General features: G+C 47.4%; 1 protein-coding gene across 1 annotated transcript in view; it reads left to right on the top strand.

Moving 5' to 3' along the window:
* Positions 1 to 18,214, top strand: part of LOC108415502 (high choriolytic enzyme 1) — a 29,893-nt gene extending 11,679 nt beyond the window's left edge. The window contains exons 6-9 of the mRNA XM_037538994.1: positions 14,479 to 14,657; positions 15,652 to 15,733; positions 16,516 to 16,640; positions 18,195 to 18,214. Coding sequence (XP_037394891.1) covers positions 14,479 to 14,657; positions 15,652 to 15,733; positions 16,516 to 16,640; positions 18,195 to 18,208 — 400 coding nt within the window. The 3' untranslated portion in view covers positions 18,209 to 18,214. The remainder of the gene's footprint in view (positions 1 to 14,478; positions 14,658 to 15,651; positions 15,734 to 16,515; positions 16,641 to 18,194) is intronic.
* Positions 18,215 to 18,981: the final 767 nt, after the last annotated feature.

Genomic DNA, 18,981 nt, shown 5'->3' with positions numbered 1-18,981 from the left:
TATACCCAGTGAGTGGAGAGAGTGCAGTGAGGTGGTTTATACCCAGTGAGTGGAGAGAGTGCAGTAAGGTGGTTTATACCCAGTGAGTGGAGAGAGTGCAGTGAGGTGGTTTATACCCAGTGAGTGGAGAGAGTGCAGTAAGGTGGTTTATACCCAGTGAGTGGAGAGAGTTCAAGGAGGTGGTTTATACCCAGTGAGTGGAGAGAGTGCAGTGAGGTGGTTTATACCCAGTGAGTGGAGAGAGTGCAGGGAGGTGGTTTATACCCAGTGAGTGGAGAGAGTGCAGTGAGGTGGTTTATACCCAGTGAGTGGAGAGAGTGCAGGGAGGTGGTTTATACCCAGTGAGTGGAGAGAGTTCAGTGAGGTGGTTTATACCCAGTGAGTGGAGAGAGTTCAGGGAGGTGGTTTATACCCAGTGAGTGGAGAGAGTTCAGGGAGGTGGTTTATACCCAGTGAGTGGAGAGAGTGCAGTGAGGTGGTTTATACCCAGTGAGTGGAGAGAGTGCAGTGAGGTGGTTTATACCCAGTGAGTGGACAGTGCAGTGAGGTGGTTTATACCCAGTGAGTGGAGAGAGAGCAGTGAGGTGGTTTATACCCAGTGAGTGGACAGTGCAGTGAGGTGGTTTATACCCAGTGAGTGGAGAGAGTTCAGTGAGGTGGTTTATACCCAGTGAGTGGAGAGAGTGCAGTAAGGTGGTTTATACCCAGTGAGTGGAGAGAGTGCAGGGAGGTGGTTTATACCCAGTGAGTGGAGAGAGTGCAGTGAGGTGGTTTATACCCAGTGAGTGGAGAGAGTGCAGGGAGGTGGTTTATACCCAGTGAGTGGAGAGAGTGCAGTGAGGTGGTTTATACCCAGTGAGTGGAGAGAGTGCAGGGAGGTGGTTTATACCCAGTGAGTGGAGAGAGTTCAGTGAGGTGGTTTATACCCAGTGAGTGGAGAGAGTTCAGTGAGGTGGTTTATACCCAGTGAGTGGAGAGAGTTCAGGGAGGTGGTTTATACCCAGTGAGTGGAGAGAGTGCAGTGAGGTGGTTTATACCCAGTGAGTGGAGAGAGTGCAGGGAGGTGGTTTATACCCAGTGAGTGGAGAGAGGGCAGTGAGGTGGTTTATACCCAGTGAGTGGAGAGAGTGCAGGGAGGTGGTTTATACCCAGTGAGTGGAGAGAGTTCAGTGAGGTGGTTTATACCCAGTGAGTGGACAGTGCAGTGAGGTGGTTTATACCCAGTGAGTGGAGAGAGTTCAGGGAGGTGGTTTATACCCAGTGAGTGGAGAGAGTGCAGTGAGGTGGTTTATACCCAGTGAGTGGAGAGAGTTCAGGGAGGTGGTTTATACCCAGTGAGTGGAGAGAGTTCAGGGAGGTGGTTTATACCCAGTGAGTGGAGATAGTTCAGTGAGGTGGTTTATACCCAGTGAGTGGACAGTGCAGTGAGGTGGTTTATACCCAGTGAGTGGAGAGAGTGCAGTGAGGTGGTTTATACCCAGTGAGTGGAGAGAGTGCAGTGAGGTGGTTTATACCCAGTGAGTGGACAGTGCAGTGAGGTGGTTTATACCCAGTGAGTGGAGAGAGTGCAGTGAGGTGGTTTATACCCAGTGAGTGGAGAGAGTTCAGTGAGGTGGTTTATACCCAGTGAGTGGAGAGAGTGCAGGGAGGTGGTTTATACCCAGTGAGTGGAGAGAGTGCAGGGAGGTGGTTTATACCCAGTGAGTGGAGAGAGTGCAGTAAGGTGGTTTATACCCAGTGAGTGGAGAGAGTTCAGGGAGGTGGTTTATACCCAGTGAGTGGAGAGAGTGCAGTGAGGTGGTTTATACCCAGTGAGTGGAGAGAGTGCAGGGAGGTGGTTTATACCCAGTGAGTGGAGAGAGTGCAGTGAGGTGGTTTATACCCAGTGAGTGGAGATAGTGCAGGGAGGTGGTTTATACCCAGTGAGTGGAGAGAGTTCAGGGAGGTGGTTTATACCCAGTGAGTGGAGAGAGTTTCAGGGAGGTGGTTTATACCCAGTGAGTGGAGAGAGTCAGGGAGGTGGTTTATACCCAGTGAGTGGAGAGAGTTCAGGGAGGTGGTTTATACCCAGTGAGTGGCACAGTGCAGGGAGGGGTTTTATACCCAGTGAGTGGAGAGAGTTCAGGGAGGTGGTTTATACCCAGTGAGTGGAGAGAGTTCAGTGAGGTGGTTTCTCTACCCAGTGAGTGGACAGTGCAGGAGGTGGTTTAATACCCAGTGAGTGGAGAGAGTGCAGTGAGGTCGGTTCTTCTATACCCCAGTGACTGTGGACAGTGCAGTGAGGTGGTTTATACCCAGTGAGTGGGAGAGAGTTCAGGGAGGTGGTTTATACCCCAGTGAGTGGAGAGAGCTGCAGTGAGGTGGTCTTATACCCAGTGAGTGGACGAGAGTTCAGGGACGGTGGTTTATACCCAGTGAGTGGAGAGAGTGCAGTGAGGTGGTTTAATACCCAGTGAGTGGAGAGAGTTAAGTTCAGGGAGGTGGTTTATACCCAGTGAGTGGAAGAGTGCAGGAGGTGGTTTATACCCAGTGAGTGGAGAGAGTGCAGTGAGGTGGTTTATACCCAGTGAGTGGAGAGAGTCAGTGAGGTGGTTTATACCAGTGAGTGGAGAGAGTGCAGGGAGGTGGTTTATACCCAGTGAGTGGAGAGAGTGCAGTGAGGTGGTTTATACCAGTTGAGTGGACAGTGCAGGTGAGGTGGTTTATACCCAGTGAGTGGAGAGAGTGCAGTGAGTGTGTGTTTTATACCCAGTGAGTGGAGAGAGGCGTGAGGTGGTTATACCCAGTGAGTGGAGAGAGTGCAGTGAGGTGGTTTATTACCCAGTGAGTGGAGAGAGTGCAGGTAGGGGGTTTTATACCCAGTTGAGTGGAGAGAGTCAGGTGAGGTGTTTCATACCCAGTGCGTGGAGAGTAGTGCAGTGAGGTGGTTTATACCCAGTGGAGTGGAGGAGAGTGCAGGGAGGTGGTTTATACCCAGTGAGTGGAGAGAGTGCAGTGAGGTGGTTTATACCCAGTGAGTGGAGAGAGTGCAGGGAGGTGGTTTATACCCAGTGAGTGGAGAGAGTGCAGGGAGGTGGTTTATACCCAGTGAGTGGACAGTGCAGTGAGGTGGTTTATACCCAGTGAGTGGAGAGAGTGCAGGGAGGTGGTTTATACCCAGTGAGTGGAGAGAGGGCAGTGAGGTGGTTTATACCCAGTGAGTGGAGAGAGTTCAGGGAGGTGGTTTATACCCAGTGAGTGGAGAGAGTTCAGGGAGGTGGTTTATACCCAGTGAGTGGAGAGAGTGCAGTGAGGTGGTTTATACCCAGTGAGTGGAGAGAGTGCAGGGAGGTGGTTTATACCCAGTGAGTGGAGAGAGTGCAGTGAGGTGGTTTATACCCAGTGAGTGGAGAGAGTGCAGGGAGGTGGTTTATACCCAGTGAGTGGAGAGAGTGCAGGGAGCGGTTTTATACCCAGTGAGTGGAGAGAGTTCAGTGAGGTGGTTTATAACCCAGTGAGTGGACAGTGCAGTGAGGTGGTTTATACCCAGTGAGTGGAGAGAGCTGCAGTGAGGTGGTTTATACCAGTGAGTGGAGAGAGTTCAGTGAGGTGGTTATACCCAGTGAGTGGAGAGAGTGCAGGGAGGTGGTTTATACCCAGTGAGTGGAGAGAGTGCAGTGAGGTGGTTTATACCCAGTGAGTGGAGAGAGTTCAGGGAGGTGGTTTATACCCAGTGAGTGGAGAGAGTGCAGTGAGGTGGTTTATACCCAGTGAGTGGAGAGAGTGCAGGGAGGTGGTTTATACCCAGTGAGTGGAGAGAGTGCAGTGAGGTGGTTTATACCCAGTGAGTGGAGAGAGTGCAGGGAGGTGGTTTATACCCAGTGAGTGGAGAGAGTTCAGTGAGGTGGTTTATACCCAGTGAGTGGAGAGAGTTCAGTGAGGTGGTTTATACCCAGTGAGTGGAGAGAGGGCAGTGAGGTGGTTTATACCCAGTGAGTGGAGAGAGGTTCAGTGAGGTGGTTTATACCCCAGTGAGTGGAGAGAGTGCAGTGAGGTGGTTTATACCCAGTGAGTGGACAGTGGCAGTGAGGTGGTTTATACCCAGTGAGTGGATCAGTGCAGTGAGGTGGTTTATACCCAGTGAGTGGAGAGAGTTCAGTGAGGTGGTTATAACCCAGTGAGTGGAGAGAGTGCAGGGAGGTTGGTTTATACCCAGTGAGTGGAGAGAGTGCAGTGAGGTGGTTTATACCAAGTGAGTGGACAGTGCAGTGAGTGTGGTTTATACCCAGTGAGTGGAGAGAGTGCAGTGAGGTGGTTATTATACCCAGTGAGTGGAGAGAGTTCAAGTGAGGGGTTTATACCCAGTGAGTGGAGAGAGTGCAGTGAGGTGGTTTATACCCAGTGAGTGGAGAGAGTGCAGTAAGGTGGTTTATACCCAGTAGGAGTGGAGAGAGTGCAGTGAGGTGGTTTATACCCAGTGAGTGGAGAGAGAGCAGTGAGGTGGTTTATACCCAGTGAGTGGAGAGAGTGCAGTGAGGTGGTTTATACCCAGTGAGTGGACAGTGCAGTGAGGTGGTTTATACCCAGTGAGTGGAGAGAGAGTCAGTGAGGTGGTTTATACCCAGTGAGTGGAGAGAGTTCAGTGAGGTGGTTTATACCCAGTGAGTGGAGAGAGTGCAGGGAGGTGGTTTATACCCAGTGAGTGGACAGTGCAGGTGAGGTGGTTTATACCCAGTGAGTGGACAGTGCAGTGAGGTGGTTTATACCCAGTGAGTGGAGAGAGTGCAGGAGGTGGTTTATACCCAGTGAGTGGAGAGAGTGCAGTGAGGTGGTTTATACCCAGTGAGTGGAGAGAGTTCAGGGAGGTGGTTTATACCCAGTGAGTGGAGCAGTGCAGTGAGGTGGCTTATACCCAGTGAGTGGAGAGAGTGCAGTGAGGTGGTTTATACCCAGTGAGTGGACAGTGCAGTGAGGTGGCTTATACCCAGTGAGTGGAGAGAGTGCAGTGAGGTGGTTTATACCCAGTGAGTGGAGAGAGTGCAGTGAGGTGGTTTATACCCAGTGAGGTGGAGAGGAGGGCAGTGAGGTGGTTTATACCCAGTGAGTGGAGAGAGTGCAGGGAGGTGGTTTATACCCAGTGAGTGGAGAGAGTTCAGTGAGGTGGTTTATACCCAGTGAGTGGAGAGAGTGCAGTGAGGTGGTTTATACCCAGTGAGTGGAGAGAGTTCAGGGAGGTGGTTTATACCCAGTGAGTGGAGAGAGTTCAGGGAGGTGGTTTATACCCAGTGAGTGGAGAGAGTGCAGTGAGGTGGTTTATACCCAGTGAGTGGAGAGAGTGCAGGGAGGTGGTTTATACCCAGTGAGTGGAGAGAGTGCAGTGAGGTGGTTTATACCCAGTGAGTGGAGAGAGTGCAGGGAGGTGGTTTATACCCAGTGAGTGGAGAGAGTTCAGTGAGGTGGTTTATACCCAGTGAGTGGAGAGAGTTCAGTGAGGTGGTTTATACCCAGTGAGTGGAGAGAGGGCAGTGAGGTGGTTTATACCCAGTGAGTGGAGAGAGTTCAGTGAGGTGGTTTATACCCAGTGAGTGGAGAGAGTGCAGTGAGGTGGTTTATACCCAGTGAGTGGACAGTGCAGTGAGGTGGTTTATACCCAGTGAGTGGACAGTGCAGTGAGGTGGTTTATACCCAGTGAGTGGAGAGAGTGCAGTGAGGTGGTTTATACCCAGTGAGTGGAGAGAGTGCAGGGAGGTGGTTTATACCCAGTGAGTGGAGAGAGTGCAGTGAGGTGGTTTATACCCAGTGAGTGGACAGTGCAGTGAGGTGGTTTATACCCAGTGAGTGGAGAGAGTGCAGTGAGGTGGTTTATACCCAGTGAGTGGAGAGAGTTCAGTGAGGTGGTTTATACCCAGTGAGTGGAGAGAGTGCAGTGAGGTGGTTTATACCCAGTGAGTGGAGAGAGTGCAGTAAGGTGGTTTATACCCAGTGAGTGGAGAGAGTGCAGTGAGGTGGTTTATACCCAGTGAGTGGAGAGAGAGCAGTGAGGTGGTTTATACCCAGTGAGTGGAGAGAGTGCAGTGAGGTGGTTTATACCCAGTGAGTGGACAGTGCAGTGAGGTGGTTTATACCCAGTGAGTGGAGAGAGAGCAGTGAGGTGGTTTATACCCAGTGAGTGGAGAGAGTTCAGTGAGGTGGTTTATACCCAGTGAGTGGAGAGAGTGCAGGGAGGTGGTTTATACCCAGTGAGTGGACAGTGCAGTGAGGTGGTTTATACCCAGTGAGTGGACAGTGCAGTGAGGTGGTTTATACCCAGTGAGTGGAGAGAGTGCAGGGAGGTGGTTTATACCCAGTGAGTGGAGAGAGTGCAGTGAGGTGGTTTATACCCAGTGAGTGGAGAGAGTTCAGGGAGGTGGTTTATACCCAGTGAGTGGACAGTGCAGTGAGGTGGCTTATACCCAGTGAGTGGAGAGAGTGCAGTGAGGTGGTTTATACCCAGTGAGTGGACAGTGCAGTGAGGTGGCTTATACCCAGTGAGTGGAGAGAGTGCAGTGAGGTGGTTTATACCCAGTGAGTGGAGATAGTGCAGTGAGGTGGTTTATACCCAGTGAGTGGAGAGAGGGCAGTGAGGTGGTTTATACCCAGTGAGTGGAGAGAGTGCAGGGAGGTGGTTTATACCCAGTGAGTGGAGAGAGTTCAGTGAGGTGGTTTATACCCAGTGAGTGGAGAGAGTGCAGTGAGGTGGTTTATACCCAGTGAGTGGAGAGAGTTCAGGGAGGTGGTTTATACCCAGTGAGTGGAGAGAGGGCAGTGAGGTGGTTTATACCCAGTGAGTGGAGAGAGGGCAGTGAGGTGGTTTATACCCAGTGAGTGGAGAGAGGGCAGTGAGGTGGTTTATACCCAGTGAGTGGAGAGAGTTCAGTGAGGTGGTTTATACCCAGTGAGTGGACAGTGCAGTGAGGTGGTTTATACCCAGTGAGTGGAGAGAGGGCAGTGAGGTGGTTTATACCCAGTGAGTGGAGAGAGTGCAGGGAGGTGGTTTATACCCAGTGAGTGGAGAGAGTTCAGTGAGGTGGTTTATACCCAGTGAGTGGAGAGAGTGCAGTGAGGTGGTTTATACCCAGTGAGTGGAGAGAGTTCAGGGAGGTGGTTTATACCCAGTGAGTGGAGAGAGTGCAGTGAGGTGGTTTATACCCAGTGAGTGGACAGTGCAGTGAGGTGGTTTATACCCAGTGAGTGGAGAGAGTGCAGTGAGGTTGTTTATACCCAGTGAGTGGAGAGAGTGCAGTGAGGTGGTTTATACCCAGTGAGTGGAGAGAGTGCAGGGAGGTGGTTTATACCCAGTGAGTGGAGAGAGTGCAGGGAGGTGGTTTATACCCAGTGAGTGGAGAGAGTGCAGGGAGGTGGTTTATACCCAGTGAGTGGAGAGAGGGCAGTGAGGTGGTTTATACCCAGTGAGTGGAGAGAGGGCAGTGAGGTGGTTTATACCCAGTGAGTGGAGAGAGTTCAGGGAGGTGGTTTATACCCAGTGAGTGGAGAGAGGGCAGTGAGGTGGTTTATACCCAGTGAGTGGAGAGAGGGCAGTGAGGTGGTTTATACCCAGTGAGTGGAGAGAGGGCAGTGAGGTGGTTTATACCCAGTGAGTGGAGAGAGGGCAGTGAGGTGGTTTATACCCAGTGAGTGGAGAGAGTTCAGTGAGGTGGTTTATACCCAGTGAGTGGACAGTGCAGTGAGGTGGTTTATACCCAGTGAGTGGAGAGAGTGCAGTGAGGTTGTTTATACCCAGTGAGTGGAGAGAGTGCAGGGAGGTGGTTTATACCCAGTGAGTGGAGAGAGGGCAGTGAGGTGGTTTATACCCAGTGAGTGGAGAGAGGGCAGTGAGGTGGTTTATACCCAGTGAGTGGAGAGAGTGCAGGGAGGTGGTTTATACCCAGTGAGTGGAGAGAGTGCAGGGAGGTGGTTTATACCCAGTGAGTGGAGAGAGTGCAGGGAGGTGGTTTATACCCAGTGAGTGGAGAGAGTGCAGGGAGGTGGTTTATACCCAGTGAGTGGAGAGAGTGCAGGGAGGTGGTTTATACCCAGTGAGTGGAGATAGTGCAGTGAGGTGGTTTATACCCAGTGAGTGGAGAGAGTGCAGTGAGGTGGTTTATACCCAGTGAGTGGAGAGAGTTCAGTGAGGTGGTTTATACCCAGTGAGTGGACAGTGCAGTGAGGTGGCTTATACCCAGTGAGTGGAGAGAGTGCAGTGAGGTGGTTTATACCCAGTGAGTGGAGATAGTGCAGTGAGGTGGTTTATACCCAGTGAGTGGAGAGAGTTCAGTGAGGTGGTTTATACCCAGTGAGTGGAGAGAGTGCAGTGAGGTGGTTTATACCCAGTGAGTGGAGAGAGTTCAGTGAGGTGGTTTATACCCAGTGAGTGGACAGTGCAGGGAGGTGGTTTATACCCAGTGAGTGGAGAGAGTGCAGTGAGGGGGTTTATACCCAGTGAGTGGAGAGAGTTCAGGGAGGTGGTTTATACCCAGTGAGTGGAGAGAGTGCAGGGAAGTGGTTTATACCCAGTGAGTGGAGAGAGTGCAGTGAGGTGGTTTATACCCAGTGAGTGGAGAGAGGGCAGTGAGGTGGTTTATACCCAGTGAGTGGAGAGAGTGCAGTGAGGTGGTTTATACCCAGTGAGTGGAGAGAGTTCAGTGAGGTGGTTTATACCCAGTGAGTGGAGAGAGGGCAGTGAGGTGGTTTATACCCAGTGAGTGGAGAGAGTTCAGTGAGGTGGTTTATACCCAGTGAGTGGAGAGAGTTCAGTGAGGTGGTTTATACCCAGTGAGTGGAGAGAGGGCAGTGAGGTGGTTTATACCCAGTGAGTGGAGAGAGTGCAGTGAGGTGGTTTATACCCAGTGAGTGGAGAGAGTGCAGTGAGGTGGTTTATACCCAGTGAGTGGACAGTGCAGTGAGGTGGTTTATACCCAGTGAGTGGAGAGAGTTCAGTGAGGTGGTTTATACCCAGTGAGTGGAGAGAGTTCAGGGAGGTGGTTTATACCCAGTGAGTGGAGAGAGGGCAGTGAGGTGGTTTATACCCAGTGAGTGGAGAGAGGGCAGTGAGGTGGTTTATACCCAGTGAGTGGAGAGAGGGCAGTGAGGTGGTTTATACCCAGTGAGTGGAGAGAGTTCAGGGAGGTGGTTTATACCCAGTGAGTGGAGAGAGGGCAGTGAGGTGGTTTATACCCAGTGAGTGGAGAGAGGGCAGTGAGGTGGTTTATACCCAGTGAGTGGAGAGAGGGCAGTGAGGTGGTTTATACCCAGTGAGTGGAGAGAGGGCAGTGAGGTGGTTTATACCCAGTGAGTGGAGAGAGTTCAGTGAGGTGGTTTATACCCAGTGAGTGGACAGTGCAGTGAGGTGGTTTATACCCAGTGAGTGGAGAGAGTGCAGTGAGGTTGTTTATACCCAGTGAGTGGAGAGAGTGCAGGGAGGTGGTTTATACCCAGTGAGTGGAGAGAGGGCAGTGAGGTGGTTTATACCCAGTGAGTGGAGAGAGGGCAGTGAGGTGGTTTATACCCAGTGAGTGGAGAGAGTGCAGGGAGGTGGTTTATACCCAGTGAGTGGAGAGAGTGCAGGGAGGTGGTTTATACCCAGTGAGTGGAGAGAGTGCAGGGAGGTGGTTTATACCCAGTGAGTGGAGAGAGTGCAGGGAGGTGGTTTATACCCAGTGAGTGGAGAGAGTGCAGGGAGGTGGTTTATACCCAGTGAGTGGAGATAGTGCAGTGAGGTGGTTTATACCCAGTGAGTGGAGAGAGTGCAGTGAGGTGGTTTATACCCAGTGAGTGGAGAGAGTTCAGTGAGGTGGTTTATACCCAGTGAGTGGACAGTGCAGTGAGGTGGCTTATACCCAGTGAGTGGAGAGAGTGCAGTGAGGTGGTTTATACCCAGTGAGTGGAGATAGTGCAGTGAGGTGGTTTATACCCAGTGAGTGGAGAGAGTTCAGTGAGGTGGTTTATACCCAGTGAGTGGAGAGAGTGCAGTGAGGTGGTTTATACCCAGTGAGTGGAGAGAGTTCAGTGAGGTGGTTTATACCCAGTGAGTGGACAGTGCAGGGAGGTGGTTTATACCCAGTGAGTGGAGAGAGTGCAGTGAGGGGGTTTATACCCAGTGAGTGGAGAGAGTTCAGGGAGGTGGTTTATACCCAGTGAGTGGAGAGAGTGCAGGGAAGTGGTTTATACCCAGTGAGTGGAGAGAGTGCAGTGAGGTGGTTTATACCCAGTGAGTGGAGAGAGGGCAGTGAGGTGGTTTATACCCAGTGAGTGGAGAGAGTGCAGTGAGGTGGTTTATACCCAGTGAGTGGAGAGAGGGCAGTGAGGTGGTTTATACCCAGTGAGTGGAGAGTGCAGTGAGGTGGTTTACTGAGAGCAGCTTTAAGAACCAGTTAACTTCAGTAACTGTACAAATATCAACAGTGCAGTAAAATCACCTGAAATCACGTCCAGCGTTTCTCTTTCTGATGTTTTATATTAATTTTTTTATCTGAATATTTTTCATGTTAAGATGGTTCTTTGCTTAGTAAAGTGTTTTTTTCAGAGTGATGATGGAGAATGTGTCATATGGGTGAGGGTTAGGGTTTGTGTAGGAACAAACCCAAGTAAGAGAACGCTGGTGAACGTCAGAGTCTTGGTGAAAACTGTGTGAATGGGTTTAAGTAGGAGCTTCTTGAGGATGTGTGGAGAGCCAGTGTGGTCAGTGGGTGTACAGACTGAGTGTGTGTTCACGCTGTGTGTGTTTCAGGATGTTTATCTATTTATTAAGTTAAACTCAGAAAGTCTGATCCGGTCAGTGATACTCGTCTGTGTGTGTATCTCCTCACTCAGTGCTGTCCAGTGTGACGGGCTACCCGCTGATAGAGGGGGATATAGCCACCACCGGACCCTCCAGCACCATCTCCTGCCCCATACACAACTGCAAGTGGCCCAAATCAGTGGACGGGTTTGTGTACGTGCCTTATGAGCTCTCTCTGCAGTACGGTGAGTGGGCATTGTATTCATATTACACTCGCTCAGCATCAATACATAAACAAACACAGCTGGACAGAGGATTGTATGTTTCAGTCCATATGAAAAAATATGTAGATGTGTATTTTTTGTATACACTATATTGCCAAAGGTTTTCACTCACCCATCCAGATCACTGAATCCAGGTGTTCCAGTCACTTCCGTGGCCACAGGTGTATAAAGCCGAGCCCCTAGGCCTGCAGACTGCTTCTACAGACATTAGTGAAAGAATGGGTCGCTCTCAGGAGCTCAGTGAATTCCAGCATGGTACCGTGATCGGACGCCACCTGGGCAGCAAGTCCAGTCGTGAAATTTCCTCACTACTAAATATTCCACAGTCAACTGTCAGTGGGATTATAACAAAGTGGAAGCGAATGGGAACGACAGCAACTCAGCCACGAAGTGGTCGGCCACGTAAAATGACAGAGCGGTCAGCGGATGCTGAGGGGCATAGTGCGCAGAGGTCACCGACTTTCTGCAGAGTCCATCACTACAGACCTCCAAACTTCATGTGGCCTTCAGATCAGCTCAAGAACAGCGTAGAGAGCTTCATGGAATGGGTTTCCATGGCTGAGCAGCTGCATCCAAGCCTTACATCACCAAGCGCAACGCAAAGCGTGGAATGCAGTGGAGTAAAGCGCCGCCACTGGACTCTAGAGCAGTGGAGACGAGTTCTCTGGAGTGACCAATCACGCTTCTCCGTCTGGAAATCCGATGGACGAGTCTGGATTTGACGGTTGCCAGGAGACGGTGCTTGTCTGACTGCCGAGTGTAAAGAGTAGGCTGACATCATATCAAACATTATGGATTAAGAGTGTAATGTCGCTCAAGTTCATATACGTGTGAAGCCAGATGACCGAATGCTTTTGGCAATATAGTGTAGTTGAAAACATTCCGAACACTAAAATGTGTTTCAGGATATTTTGCCATATTAACCAAACATATTTTAAAATGTGTTTATTTTAAACTGTGTGGTGAAATATGAACACAGACAGAAATAACTGTGTGAATGTTTATCAACTCCAGCTGAAAGTGGAGGAACATCTCCAGAATCCTGTCTGACGCTCTTCACTGTCTGATTCCTTTAGAAATGAGTTTATCAGATCCATCTGAAAGTGGAGGAACATCTCCAGAATCCTGTCTGATGCTCTTCACTGTCTGATTCCTTTAGAAATGAGTTTATCAGCTCCATCTGAAAGTGGAGGAACATCTCCAGAATCCTGTCTGATGCTCTTCACTGTCTGATTCCTTTAGAAATGAGTTTATCAGCTCCATCTGAAAGTGGAGGAACATCTCCAGAATCCTGTCTGATGCTCTTCACTGTCTGATTCCTTTAGAAATGAGTTTATCAGCTCCATCTGAAAGTGGAGGAACATCTCCAGAATCCTGTCTGATGCTCTTCACTGTCTGATTCCTTTAGAAATGAGTTTATCAGCTCCATCTGAAAGTGGAGGAACATCTCCAGAATCCTGTCTGATGCTCTTCACTGTCTGATTCCTTTAGAAATGAGTTTATCAGCTCCATCTGAAAGTGGATGAACATCTCCAGAATCCTGTCTGATTCTCTTCACTGTCTGATTCCTTTAGAAATGAGTTTATCAGCTCCGTCTGAAAGTGGAGGAACATCTCCAGAATCCTGTCTGATGCTCTTCACTGTCTGATACCTTTAGAAATGAGTTTATCAGCTCCATCTGAAAGTGGAGGAACATCTCCAGAATCCTGTCTGATGCTCTTCACTGTCTGATTCCTTTAGAAATGAGTTTATCAGCTCCATCTGAAAGTGGATGAACATCTCCAGAATCCTGTCTGATTCTCTTCACTGTCTGATTCCTTTAGAAATGAGTTTATCAGCTCCATCTGAAAGTGGAGGAACATCTCCAGAATCCTGTCTGATGCTCTTCACTGTCTGATACCTTTAGAAATGAGTTTATCAGCTCCATCTGAAAGTGGAGGAACATCTCCAAAATCCTGTCTGATGCTCTTCGCTGTCTGATTCCTTTAGAAATGAGTTTGTGTTCCAGTCTCTTCATGTTAAATCTGATCTAATGGTCCTTTAAGAGGACAGAAGCGAGGGCTGTAGGTATTGATACTCTGTGAAATGCAGGGCTGATCTGATATCTTGTTGATATGAAGTACATTGGGTGTGAGAGTCTGATTGCAGACGTACGTGGTTAATGTAAAGTACAGTGCAGATCACAGTTGGTACGTTTAGCTACATCTGAAACCTTCATTACACTCAACTCAACACAGATAATCACTCAAACTGATAAACACATTTAAATATGTATTTATGTGCTGTAGAAGGTGTAAAAATGGCCCTGTTACAGGTTTATAACAGCAAGAAACAGTACTGGGTAACACTTTACTGTAGGGTGCTGTTCATAAGGCTACATGACACCTACATCAGCTTGTCATGACAACTGACATAACCCTACATAACTGGTTATAAATGCTTATTCCAACAGTCTGTCATAAAGGCGACTTTAGCTAACTTTGATCAAAATTGGCAAATGTAACCTTTATAGCAGCTGATGTCTGTTGGAATAAACATTTATAAACATGTATTTAGGGCTGTGTCAGTTGTTAGGACAAGCTTATGTAGCTGTCATGTAGCCTTATGAACAGCACCCTACAGTAAAGTGTTACCCAGTATTGATTATGACCAGTCATGTTTATCTGATATTAATGTTATCAGATCAGTGCATTACTGCAAATAAGGAAACATTCAATCAGGGAGCATCTGAATCCTGTCTGTTCCATTTTAAAGTGAAAGTAGCCAAAATAACTATACAGTAATGGAGGCTAATACCCCATCAGTTAGCATAGTGCTAGCTGCAGGTCTAATCATCAGGAAGTGCGTGGAGATGTTCCTCTAATAGACGTGATTATGTGGTTCCTGACACTCAATGACTATAAACATGGACCAAATTCAGACATCACGACACATCGTATGCATTTGGTATGTTTAGCATCATGCTAATTGGTGGGGTAGCAAACCTCAGACATCGGCTGTTCGGCTCTATTTGGAGTAAAGGTGTAAAAAAACGGAGAAGCTCAGTTTTTCACTGCATTATCGCTTTAATCCGTGCGGAGACGATCCCTGCTCAGCCCGTTATTCCCTCTACAGACACCATGGACAGGATCACCATAGAGATGGGAATGCTGGACATCTCGTCCAGGACGTGTGTGAAGTTTGTGCCACGCACACATCAGTCCAACTTCCTGGACATCCATCCTAACTATGGGTGAGTCTGATCCTCAGCTGTTCACCACACAGACATGTCCACACAGAAACAATGACTAATCAATACTTCTGACCACGAGCAGAATCAGACCAGAGTTTAAACGAGAATCAAATGAGGAATAAAGGAGTTCATGATAAATAGTAATCAGAAAGTGGAATAATCTGAGACTCTGACCGTGTGAAGGTCCTCAACAGTGGACTGATGTGGTCTGTGTTGTGATGCTCCAGATGCTGGTCGTTTGTGGGGATGGTAGGTGGGGGTCAGCCGCTCTCCCTGCAGAGCCCCGGCTGTATGTGGTCCGGCGTGGCTGCCCACGAGTTCATGCATGCTCTGGGCTTCGTCCACGAGCAGTCCCGCTCTGACCGCGACAGATACGTCACCATCCTGTGGGACAACATCATGGAGGGTCAGTCACACAACACACAACACAATGTAATACATAGTGGACACTGAATAATTCATAATGGATACTCAGTAATCCAGAGTAAATACTAAATAGTCCATAACAGATACGGAGTAATCCAGAGTAAATACTAAATAATCCATAACAGATACTGAGTAATCCAGAGTAAATGCTAAATAATTCATAACAGATACTGAGTAATCCAGAGTAAATACTAAATAATTCATAACAGATACTGAGTAATCCAGAGTAAATACTAAATAGTCCATAACAGATACTGACTAATCCAGAGTAAATACTAAATAATCCATAACAGATACTGAGTAATCCAGAGTAAATGCTAAATAATTCATAACAGATACTGAGTAATCCAGAGTAAATACTAAATAATTCATAACAGATACTGAGTAATCCAGAGTAAATACTAAGTAATTCATAACAGATACTGAGTAATCCAGAGTAAATACTAAGTAATTCATAACAGATACTGAGTAATCCAGAGTAAATACTAAGTAATTCATAACAGATACTGAGTAATCCAGAGTAAATACTAAGTAATTCATAACAGATACTGAGTAATCCAGAGTAAATACTAAGTAATTCATAACAGATACTGAGTAATTCACAGTGGCTACTGAATAATTCTGAATTCTGAAATGTCCTCGTTTTACAGCTTCATGCTGCTGATCTGAAGCCTGTGGAGATGTACTGTTGAAAACAACAATATTATTTACTTTGCTCATGTATCTGTAACAGAATTAACATTAAGAAAAACTGATTATGATCTTCTAAAGTGGGGGAGGGGGCTGTGAGGGGCTTCTCTGATCCTGGGGGCCGGATTCCTGCACAGTTCGGTGATTTACCTGCTCAGCCTCACCTGATTCAGCTCAGATTTTGTGAGCAGCTGTGGTTGGAGTGCCGGAGCAGTGAAATCACTGGACACAGTTCAGGGCCTCACTAACTCTCTGAACACAGCCTGTGTTTAACGTCTCTGCAGGTCAGAAGCACAACTTCAGGAAGTACCACACCAACAACCTGAACACTGCGTATGACTACTCCTCTGTGATGCACTACGGCAGGTGAGCACACTCAGCCGTGAACATGACGCTGAATATCCAGACATCAATCAAACGATCAGCAGTGAGGTTTCTTTAATTCAGGTATAATAAACAAACAAGCAGCACTCATTAATATTACAAAGGAAGATATGAGCCAATCAGACCAATCAGAACACAGAGAAACTAGAGGACCAATTAAAATGCAGAGAAACTAGAGGACCAATCAGAGCACAGAGAAACTAGAGGACCAATTAGAGCACAGAGAAACTAGAGGACCAATTAGAGCACAGAGAAACTAGAGGACCAATTAGAGCACAGAGAAACTAGAGGACCAATTAGAGCACAGAGAAACTAGAGGACCAATTAGAGCACAGAGAAACTAGAGGACCAATTAGAGCACAGAGAAACTAGAGGACCAATTAAAATGCAGAGAACCTGGAGTATCTCAGAAACAGAAACGCTGCAGCTGAATGAAGAACATCCAAACTCAGAACAGCTTCATTTACTCAGACGAGCTGCCTGCTTTACAGACGTTACGCAGAAGCGTTTAAAGAATAAAAGAGACGAGGTTTCGTGGTGACAGTAGCGAGAGGCGATGAGGTTTTGAAAAAGGGAAAGTGTAAATTATTATAATGAAATGATAGAACTATAGAATAGACTTATAGACATTAGAACAGGGCTGAGCCTCACTGTCTCAGGACGCGCTCTGATTGGTGAGTTAGGAGTGTCTGCTTTGCTGAAAGTGAGACAGCCTAGGGGACGTTTCAGAGGTCAGAGTTCACCGTGTGTTACTGCCCCTGCAGGTTCGCCTTCTCAGAGGAGGGGTTGCCCACCATCATGCCCAAACCGGACCCCAACATCCCCATCGGTCAGCGAGACGGGCCGAGTCCGCTGGACATTCACAAAATAAACCTGCTGTATAACTGCGGTGAGTGACGCTTTAACGCCATCATTAACCAGCGAATTCAGCTCTGACGTCAACTGGACAGCCTATCACAGTACAGTGGGCGGGGCGGGGCGGGGCCGACACTAACAGACACACCCACCGCTCCAATGACTGAACTGTTTATCTGAAGAGGTTTTAAGATGTGGAGGTTCTGGTGTTTAGGGTTTATTTTGTTAGAGGACCTGGAAATGTTCTACTGGAGAACCTTGATTATCTGAGATCAGAATTAGACACCTGCAGAATCCAGAACATTGTAACACTAATTAGAACTCTACAGAACCTGGAACATTATAACACTAATTAGAACTCTGCAGAACCTGGAACATTATAACACTAATTAGAACTCTGCAGAACCTGGAACATTATAACACTAATTAGAACTCTGCAGAACCAGGAACATTATAACACTAATTAGAACTCTGCAGAACCAGGAACATTATAACACTAATTAGAACTCTGCAGAACCTGGAACATTATAACACTAATTAGAACTCTGCAGAACCAGGAACATTATAACACTAATTAGAACTCTGCAGAACCAGGAACATTGTAATAAACCTGATCCTCAGAATTTAATATCATTTCAATCATGTAAATATACACATTGTCCTCGTTTAAACCGCAGAACCCAACGGTTCTCAGGGCTGTACTGGGCCGTTCTGCACTGGCGTGGACTCGTGAGACCGGTTACTCTCGTCAGTGTGGCTTTGGTTAGACAGAATCAAGCCTGTTCTGTGGTGAGAACAGCTCCTGTCCCCTGGTTAGCAGCACTGTGGAACATGTAGCTGCGGTTGTTCTGCTCGGCGCTGTGCCGTTTGTTGAATAACGGATTTTAAACGATGCTCTGCTCTCATTTATTTGATTTATATCAATACAGACATAAACGTAGAACCATCAGCCAGGTGGTGAATAGCTACGTCACTGTGTCATCCCACTGAGCGCTGAGTGCGGTTTGCAAGCGTTCCGTGTGGAACCGAGTCAGTGTGAAAGGCCACTCTGAGGCTCAGAGCCTCAGAGGAAATGAGGCCGACGTTATCGGCCTATTTTAATGTGTCAATGCACCAAAAACAAAAACACCAGTATCACCTTGTGTGCTAACTTAGCAGCAGCTAACATTACCCTCTCAAAAAAGATGGTTCTGTACAGCACCAAAAAGGGTTCTTTAATTGTTATTATGTCAACCTTGTAACAATAGCAGAACCCTTTTTGGTGCTGTATAGAACCATATGCAACACTTTCTCGATCAAACTGAAGAAGGATTTTACCATACAAAGAACCATTTAAGCATGCAAAGGGTTCTTTGAGTGCTCATGGTTCTGTATAGAACCACTGTCTCAACTAAAGAACCCTTAAAGAATCATTTGGTGCAGTTTTAATTCTAGTTTAACAGATTCGCCTGCATTGCCATAGCAACCACATATTGCCACAATATCTTGAAAAGCTGCAGACGCCCCGATCACATCTGCAGAACAACTGAAGAATGATCTATTAAATGAATCCCATTGATAAATTAATGTTTCTCCTTTTGTCCACCAGGGGGCCGCATCTGACCGCACCGTTACACTGGCATCACAGACAATACTTCAGCCCCCAGAATGTTCTCCTACACAACTCAACAGAACATGAAATCAGTTTAGCTCGAAGGCGATAATGTGTGCATGCATGTTAGACCAGATTAATCTGCTGCAGTTATTAGAGCACCTGATTTTATTTAATGTTTTAAATTATTTAACAGATAATGAAGAAGTTTGCTTTGTAAATGTAGATAAAGTGAGGACTCAGTGCAATTCTTTGAATCTATTGAAGCTTGTTTTGTCTGTTATTATTTATGTTTATTTAATAAATTAAGCTCAGTATCAGCAAAAGTGTTTACATTCATATGTTGTGGAAAAACAACAAAACACAAAGTTTTAAAACAGTGATTCCAAGTGTGTTAAGAGCCCCGCCCATTCAGTCTACAGCAGTTTAACCCCACCCATTCAGCCTACTGCAGTTTATTTTGACAGAAAATGTTGTCTAATTATACATACTTGCAAGGAAGGGACGGCTTTGTGGAAATTGAAAATACCTGTGGTGTTCCCCAGGAATCAATTCTTGGGCCATTCTTATTCAGTTTATATATGCTGTCTCAAGGCCAAATCCTACAAGACTAGGATATCTTACCACAGCTATGCAGATGATACTCAGATCCACTCAGCCTTCTGCCCAAACAACTATTGTCTCCTTGACTCACTCTATAAGTATCTTGAGCTCATCACTAAACTTTCTGCAGCTGAATAAAAATAAAACAGAGATTATTTTATTTGGTAATAGCGGTAACCTT

This window comes from Pygocentrus nattereri, chromosome 6 (genome assembly GCF_015220715.1).
Source record: "Pygocentrus nattereri isolate fPygNat1 chromosome 6, fPygNat1.pri, whole genome shotgun sequence".
Classification (NCBI taxonomy): domain Eukaryota; kingdom Metazoa; phylum Chordata; class Actinopteri; order Characiformes; family Serrasalmidae; genus Pygocentrus; species Pygocentrus nattereri.
This window is presented reverse-complemented; position numbering and strand designations above follow the sequence as displayed.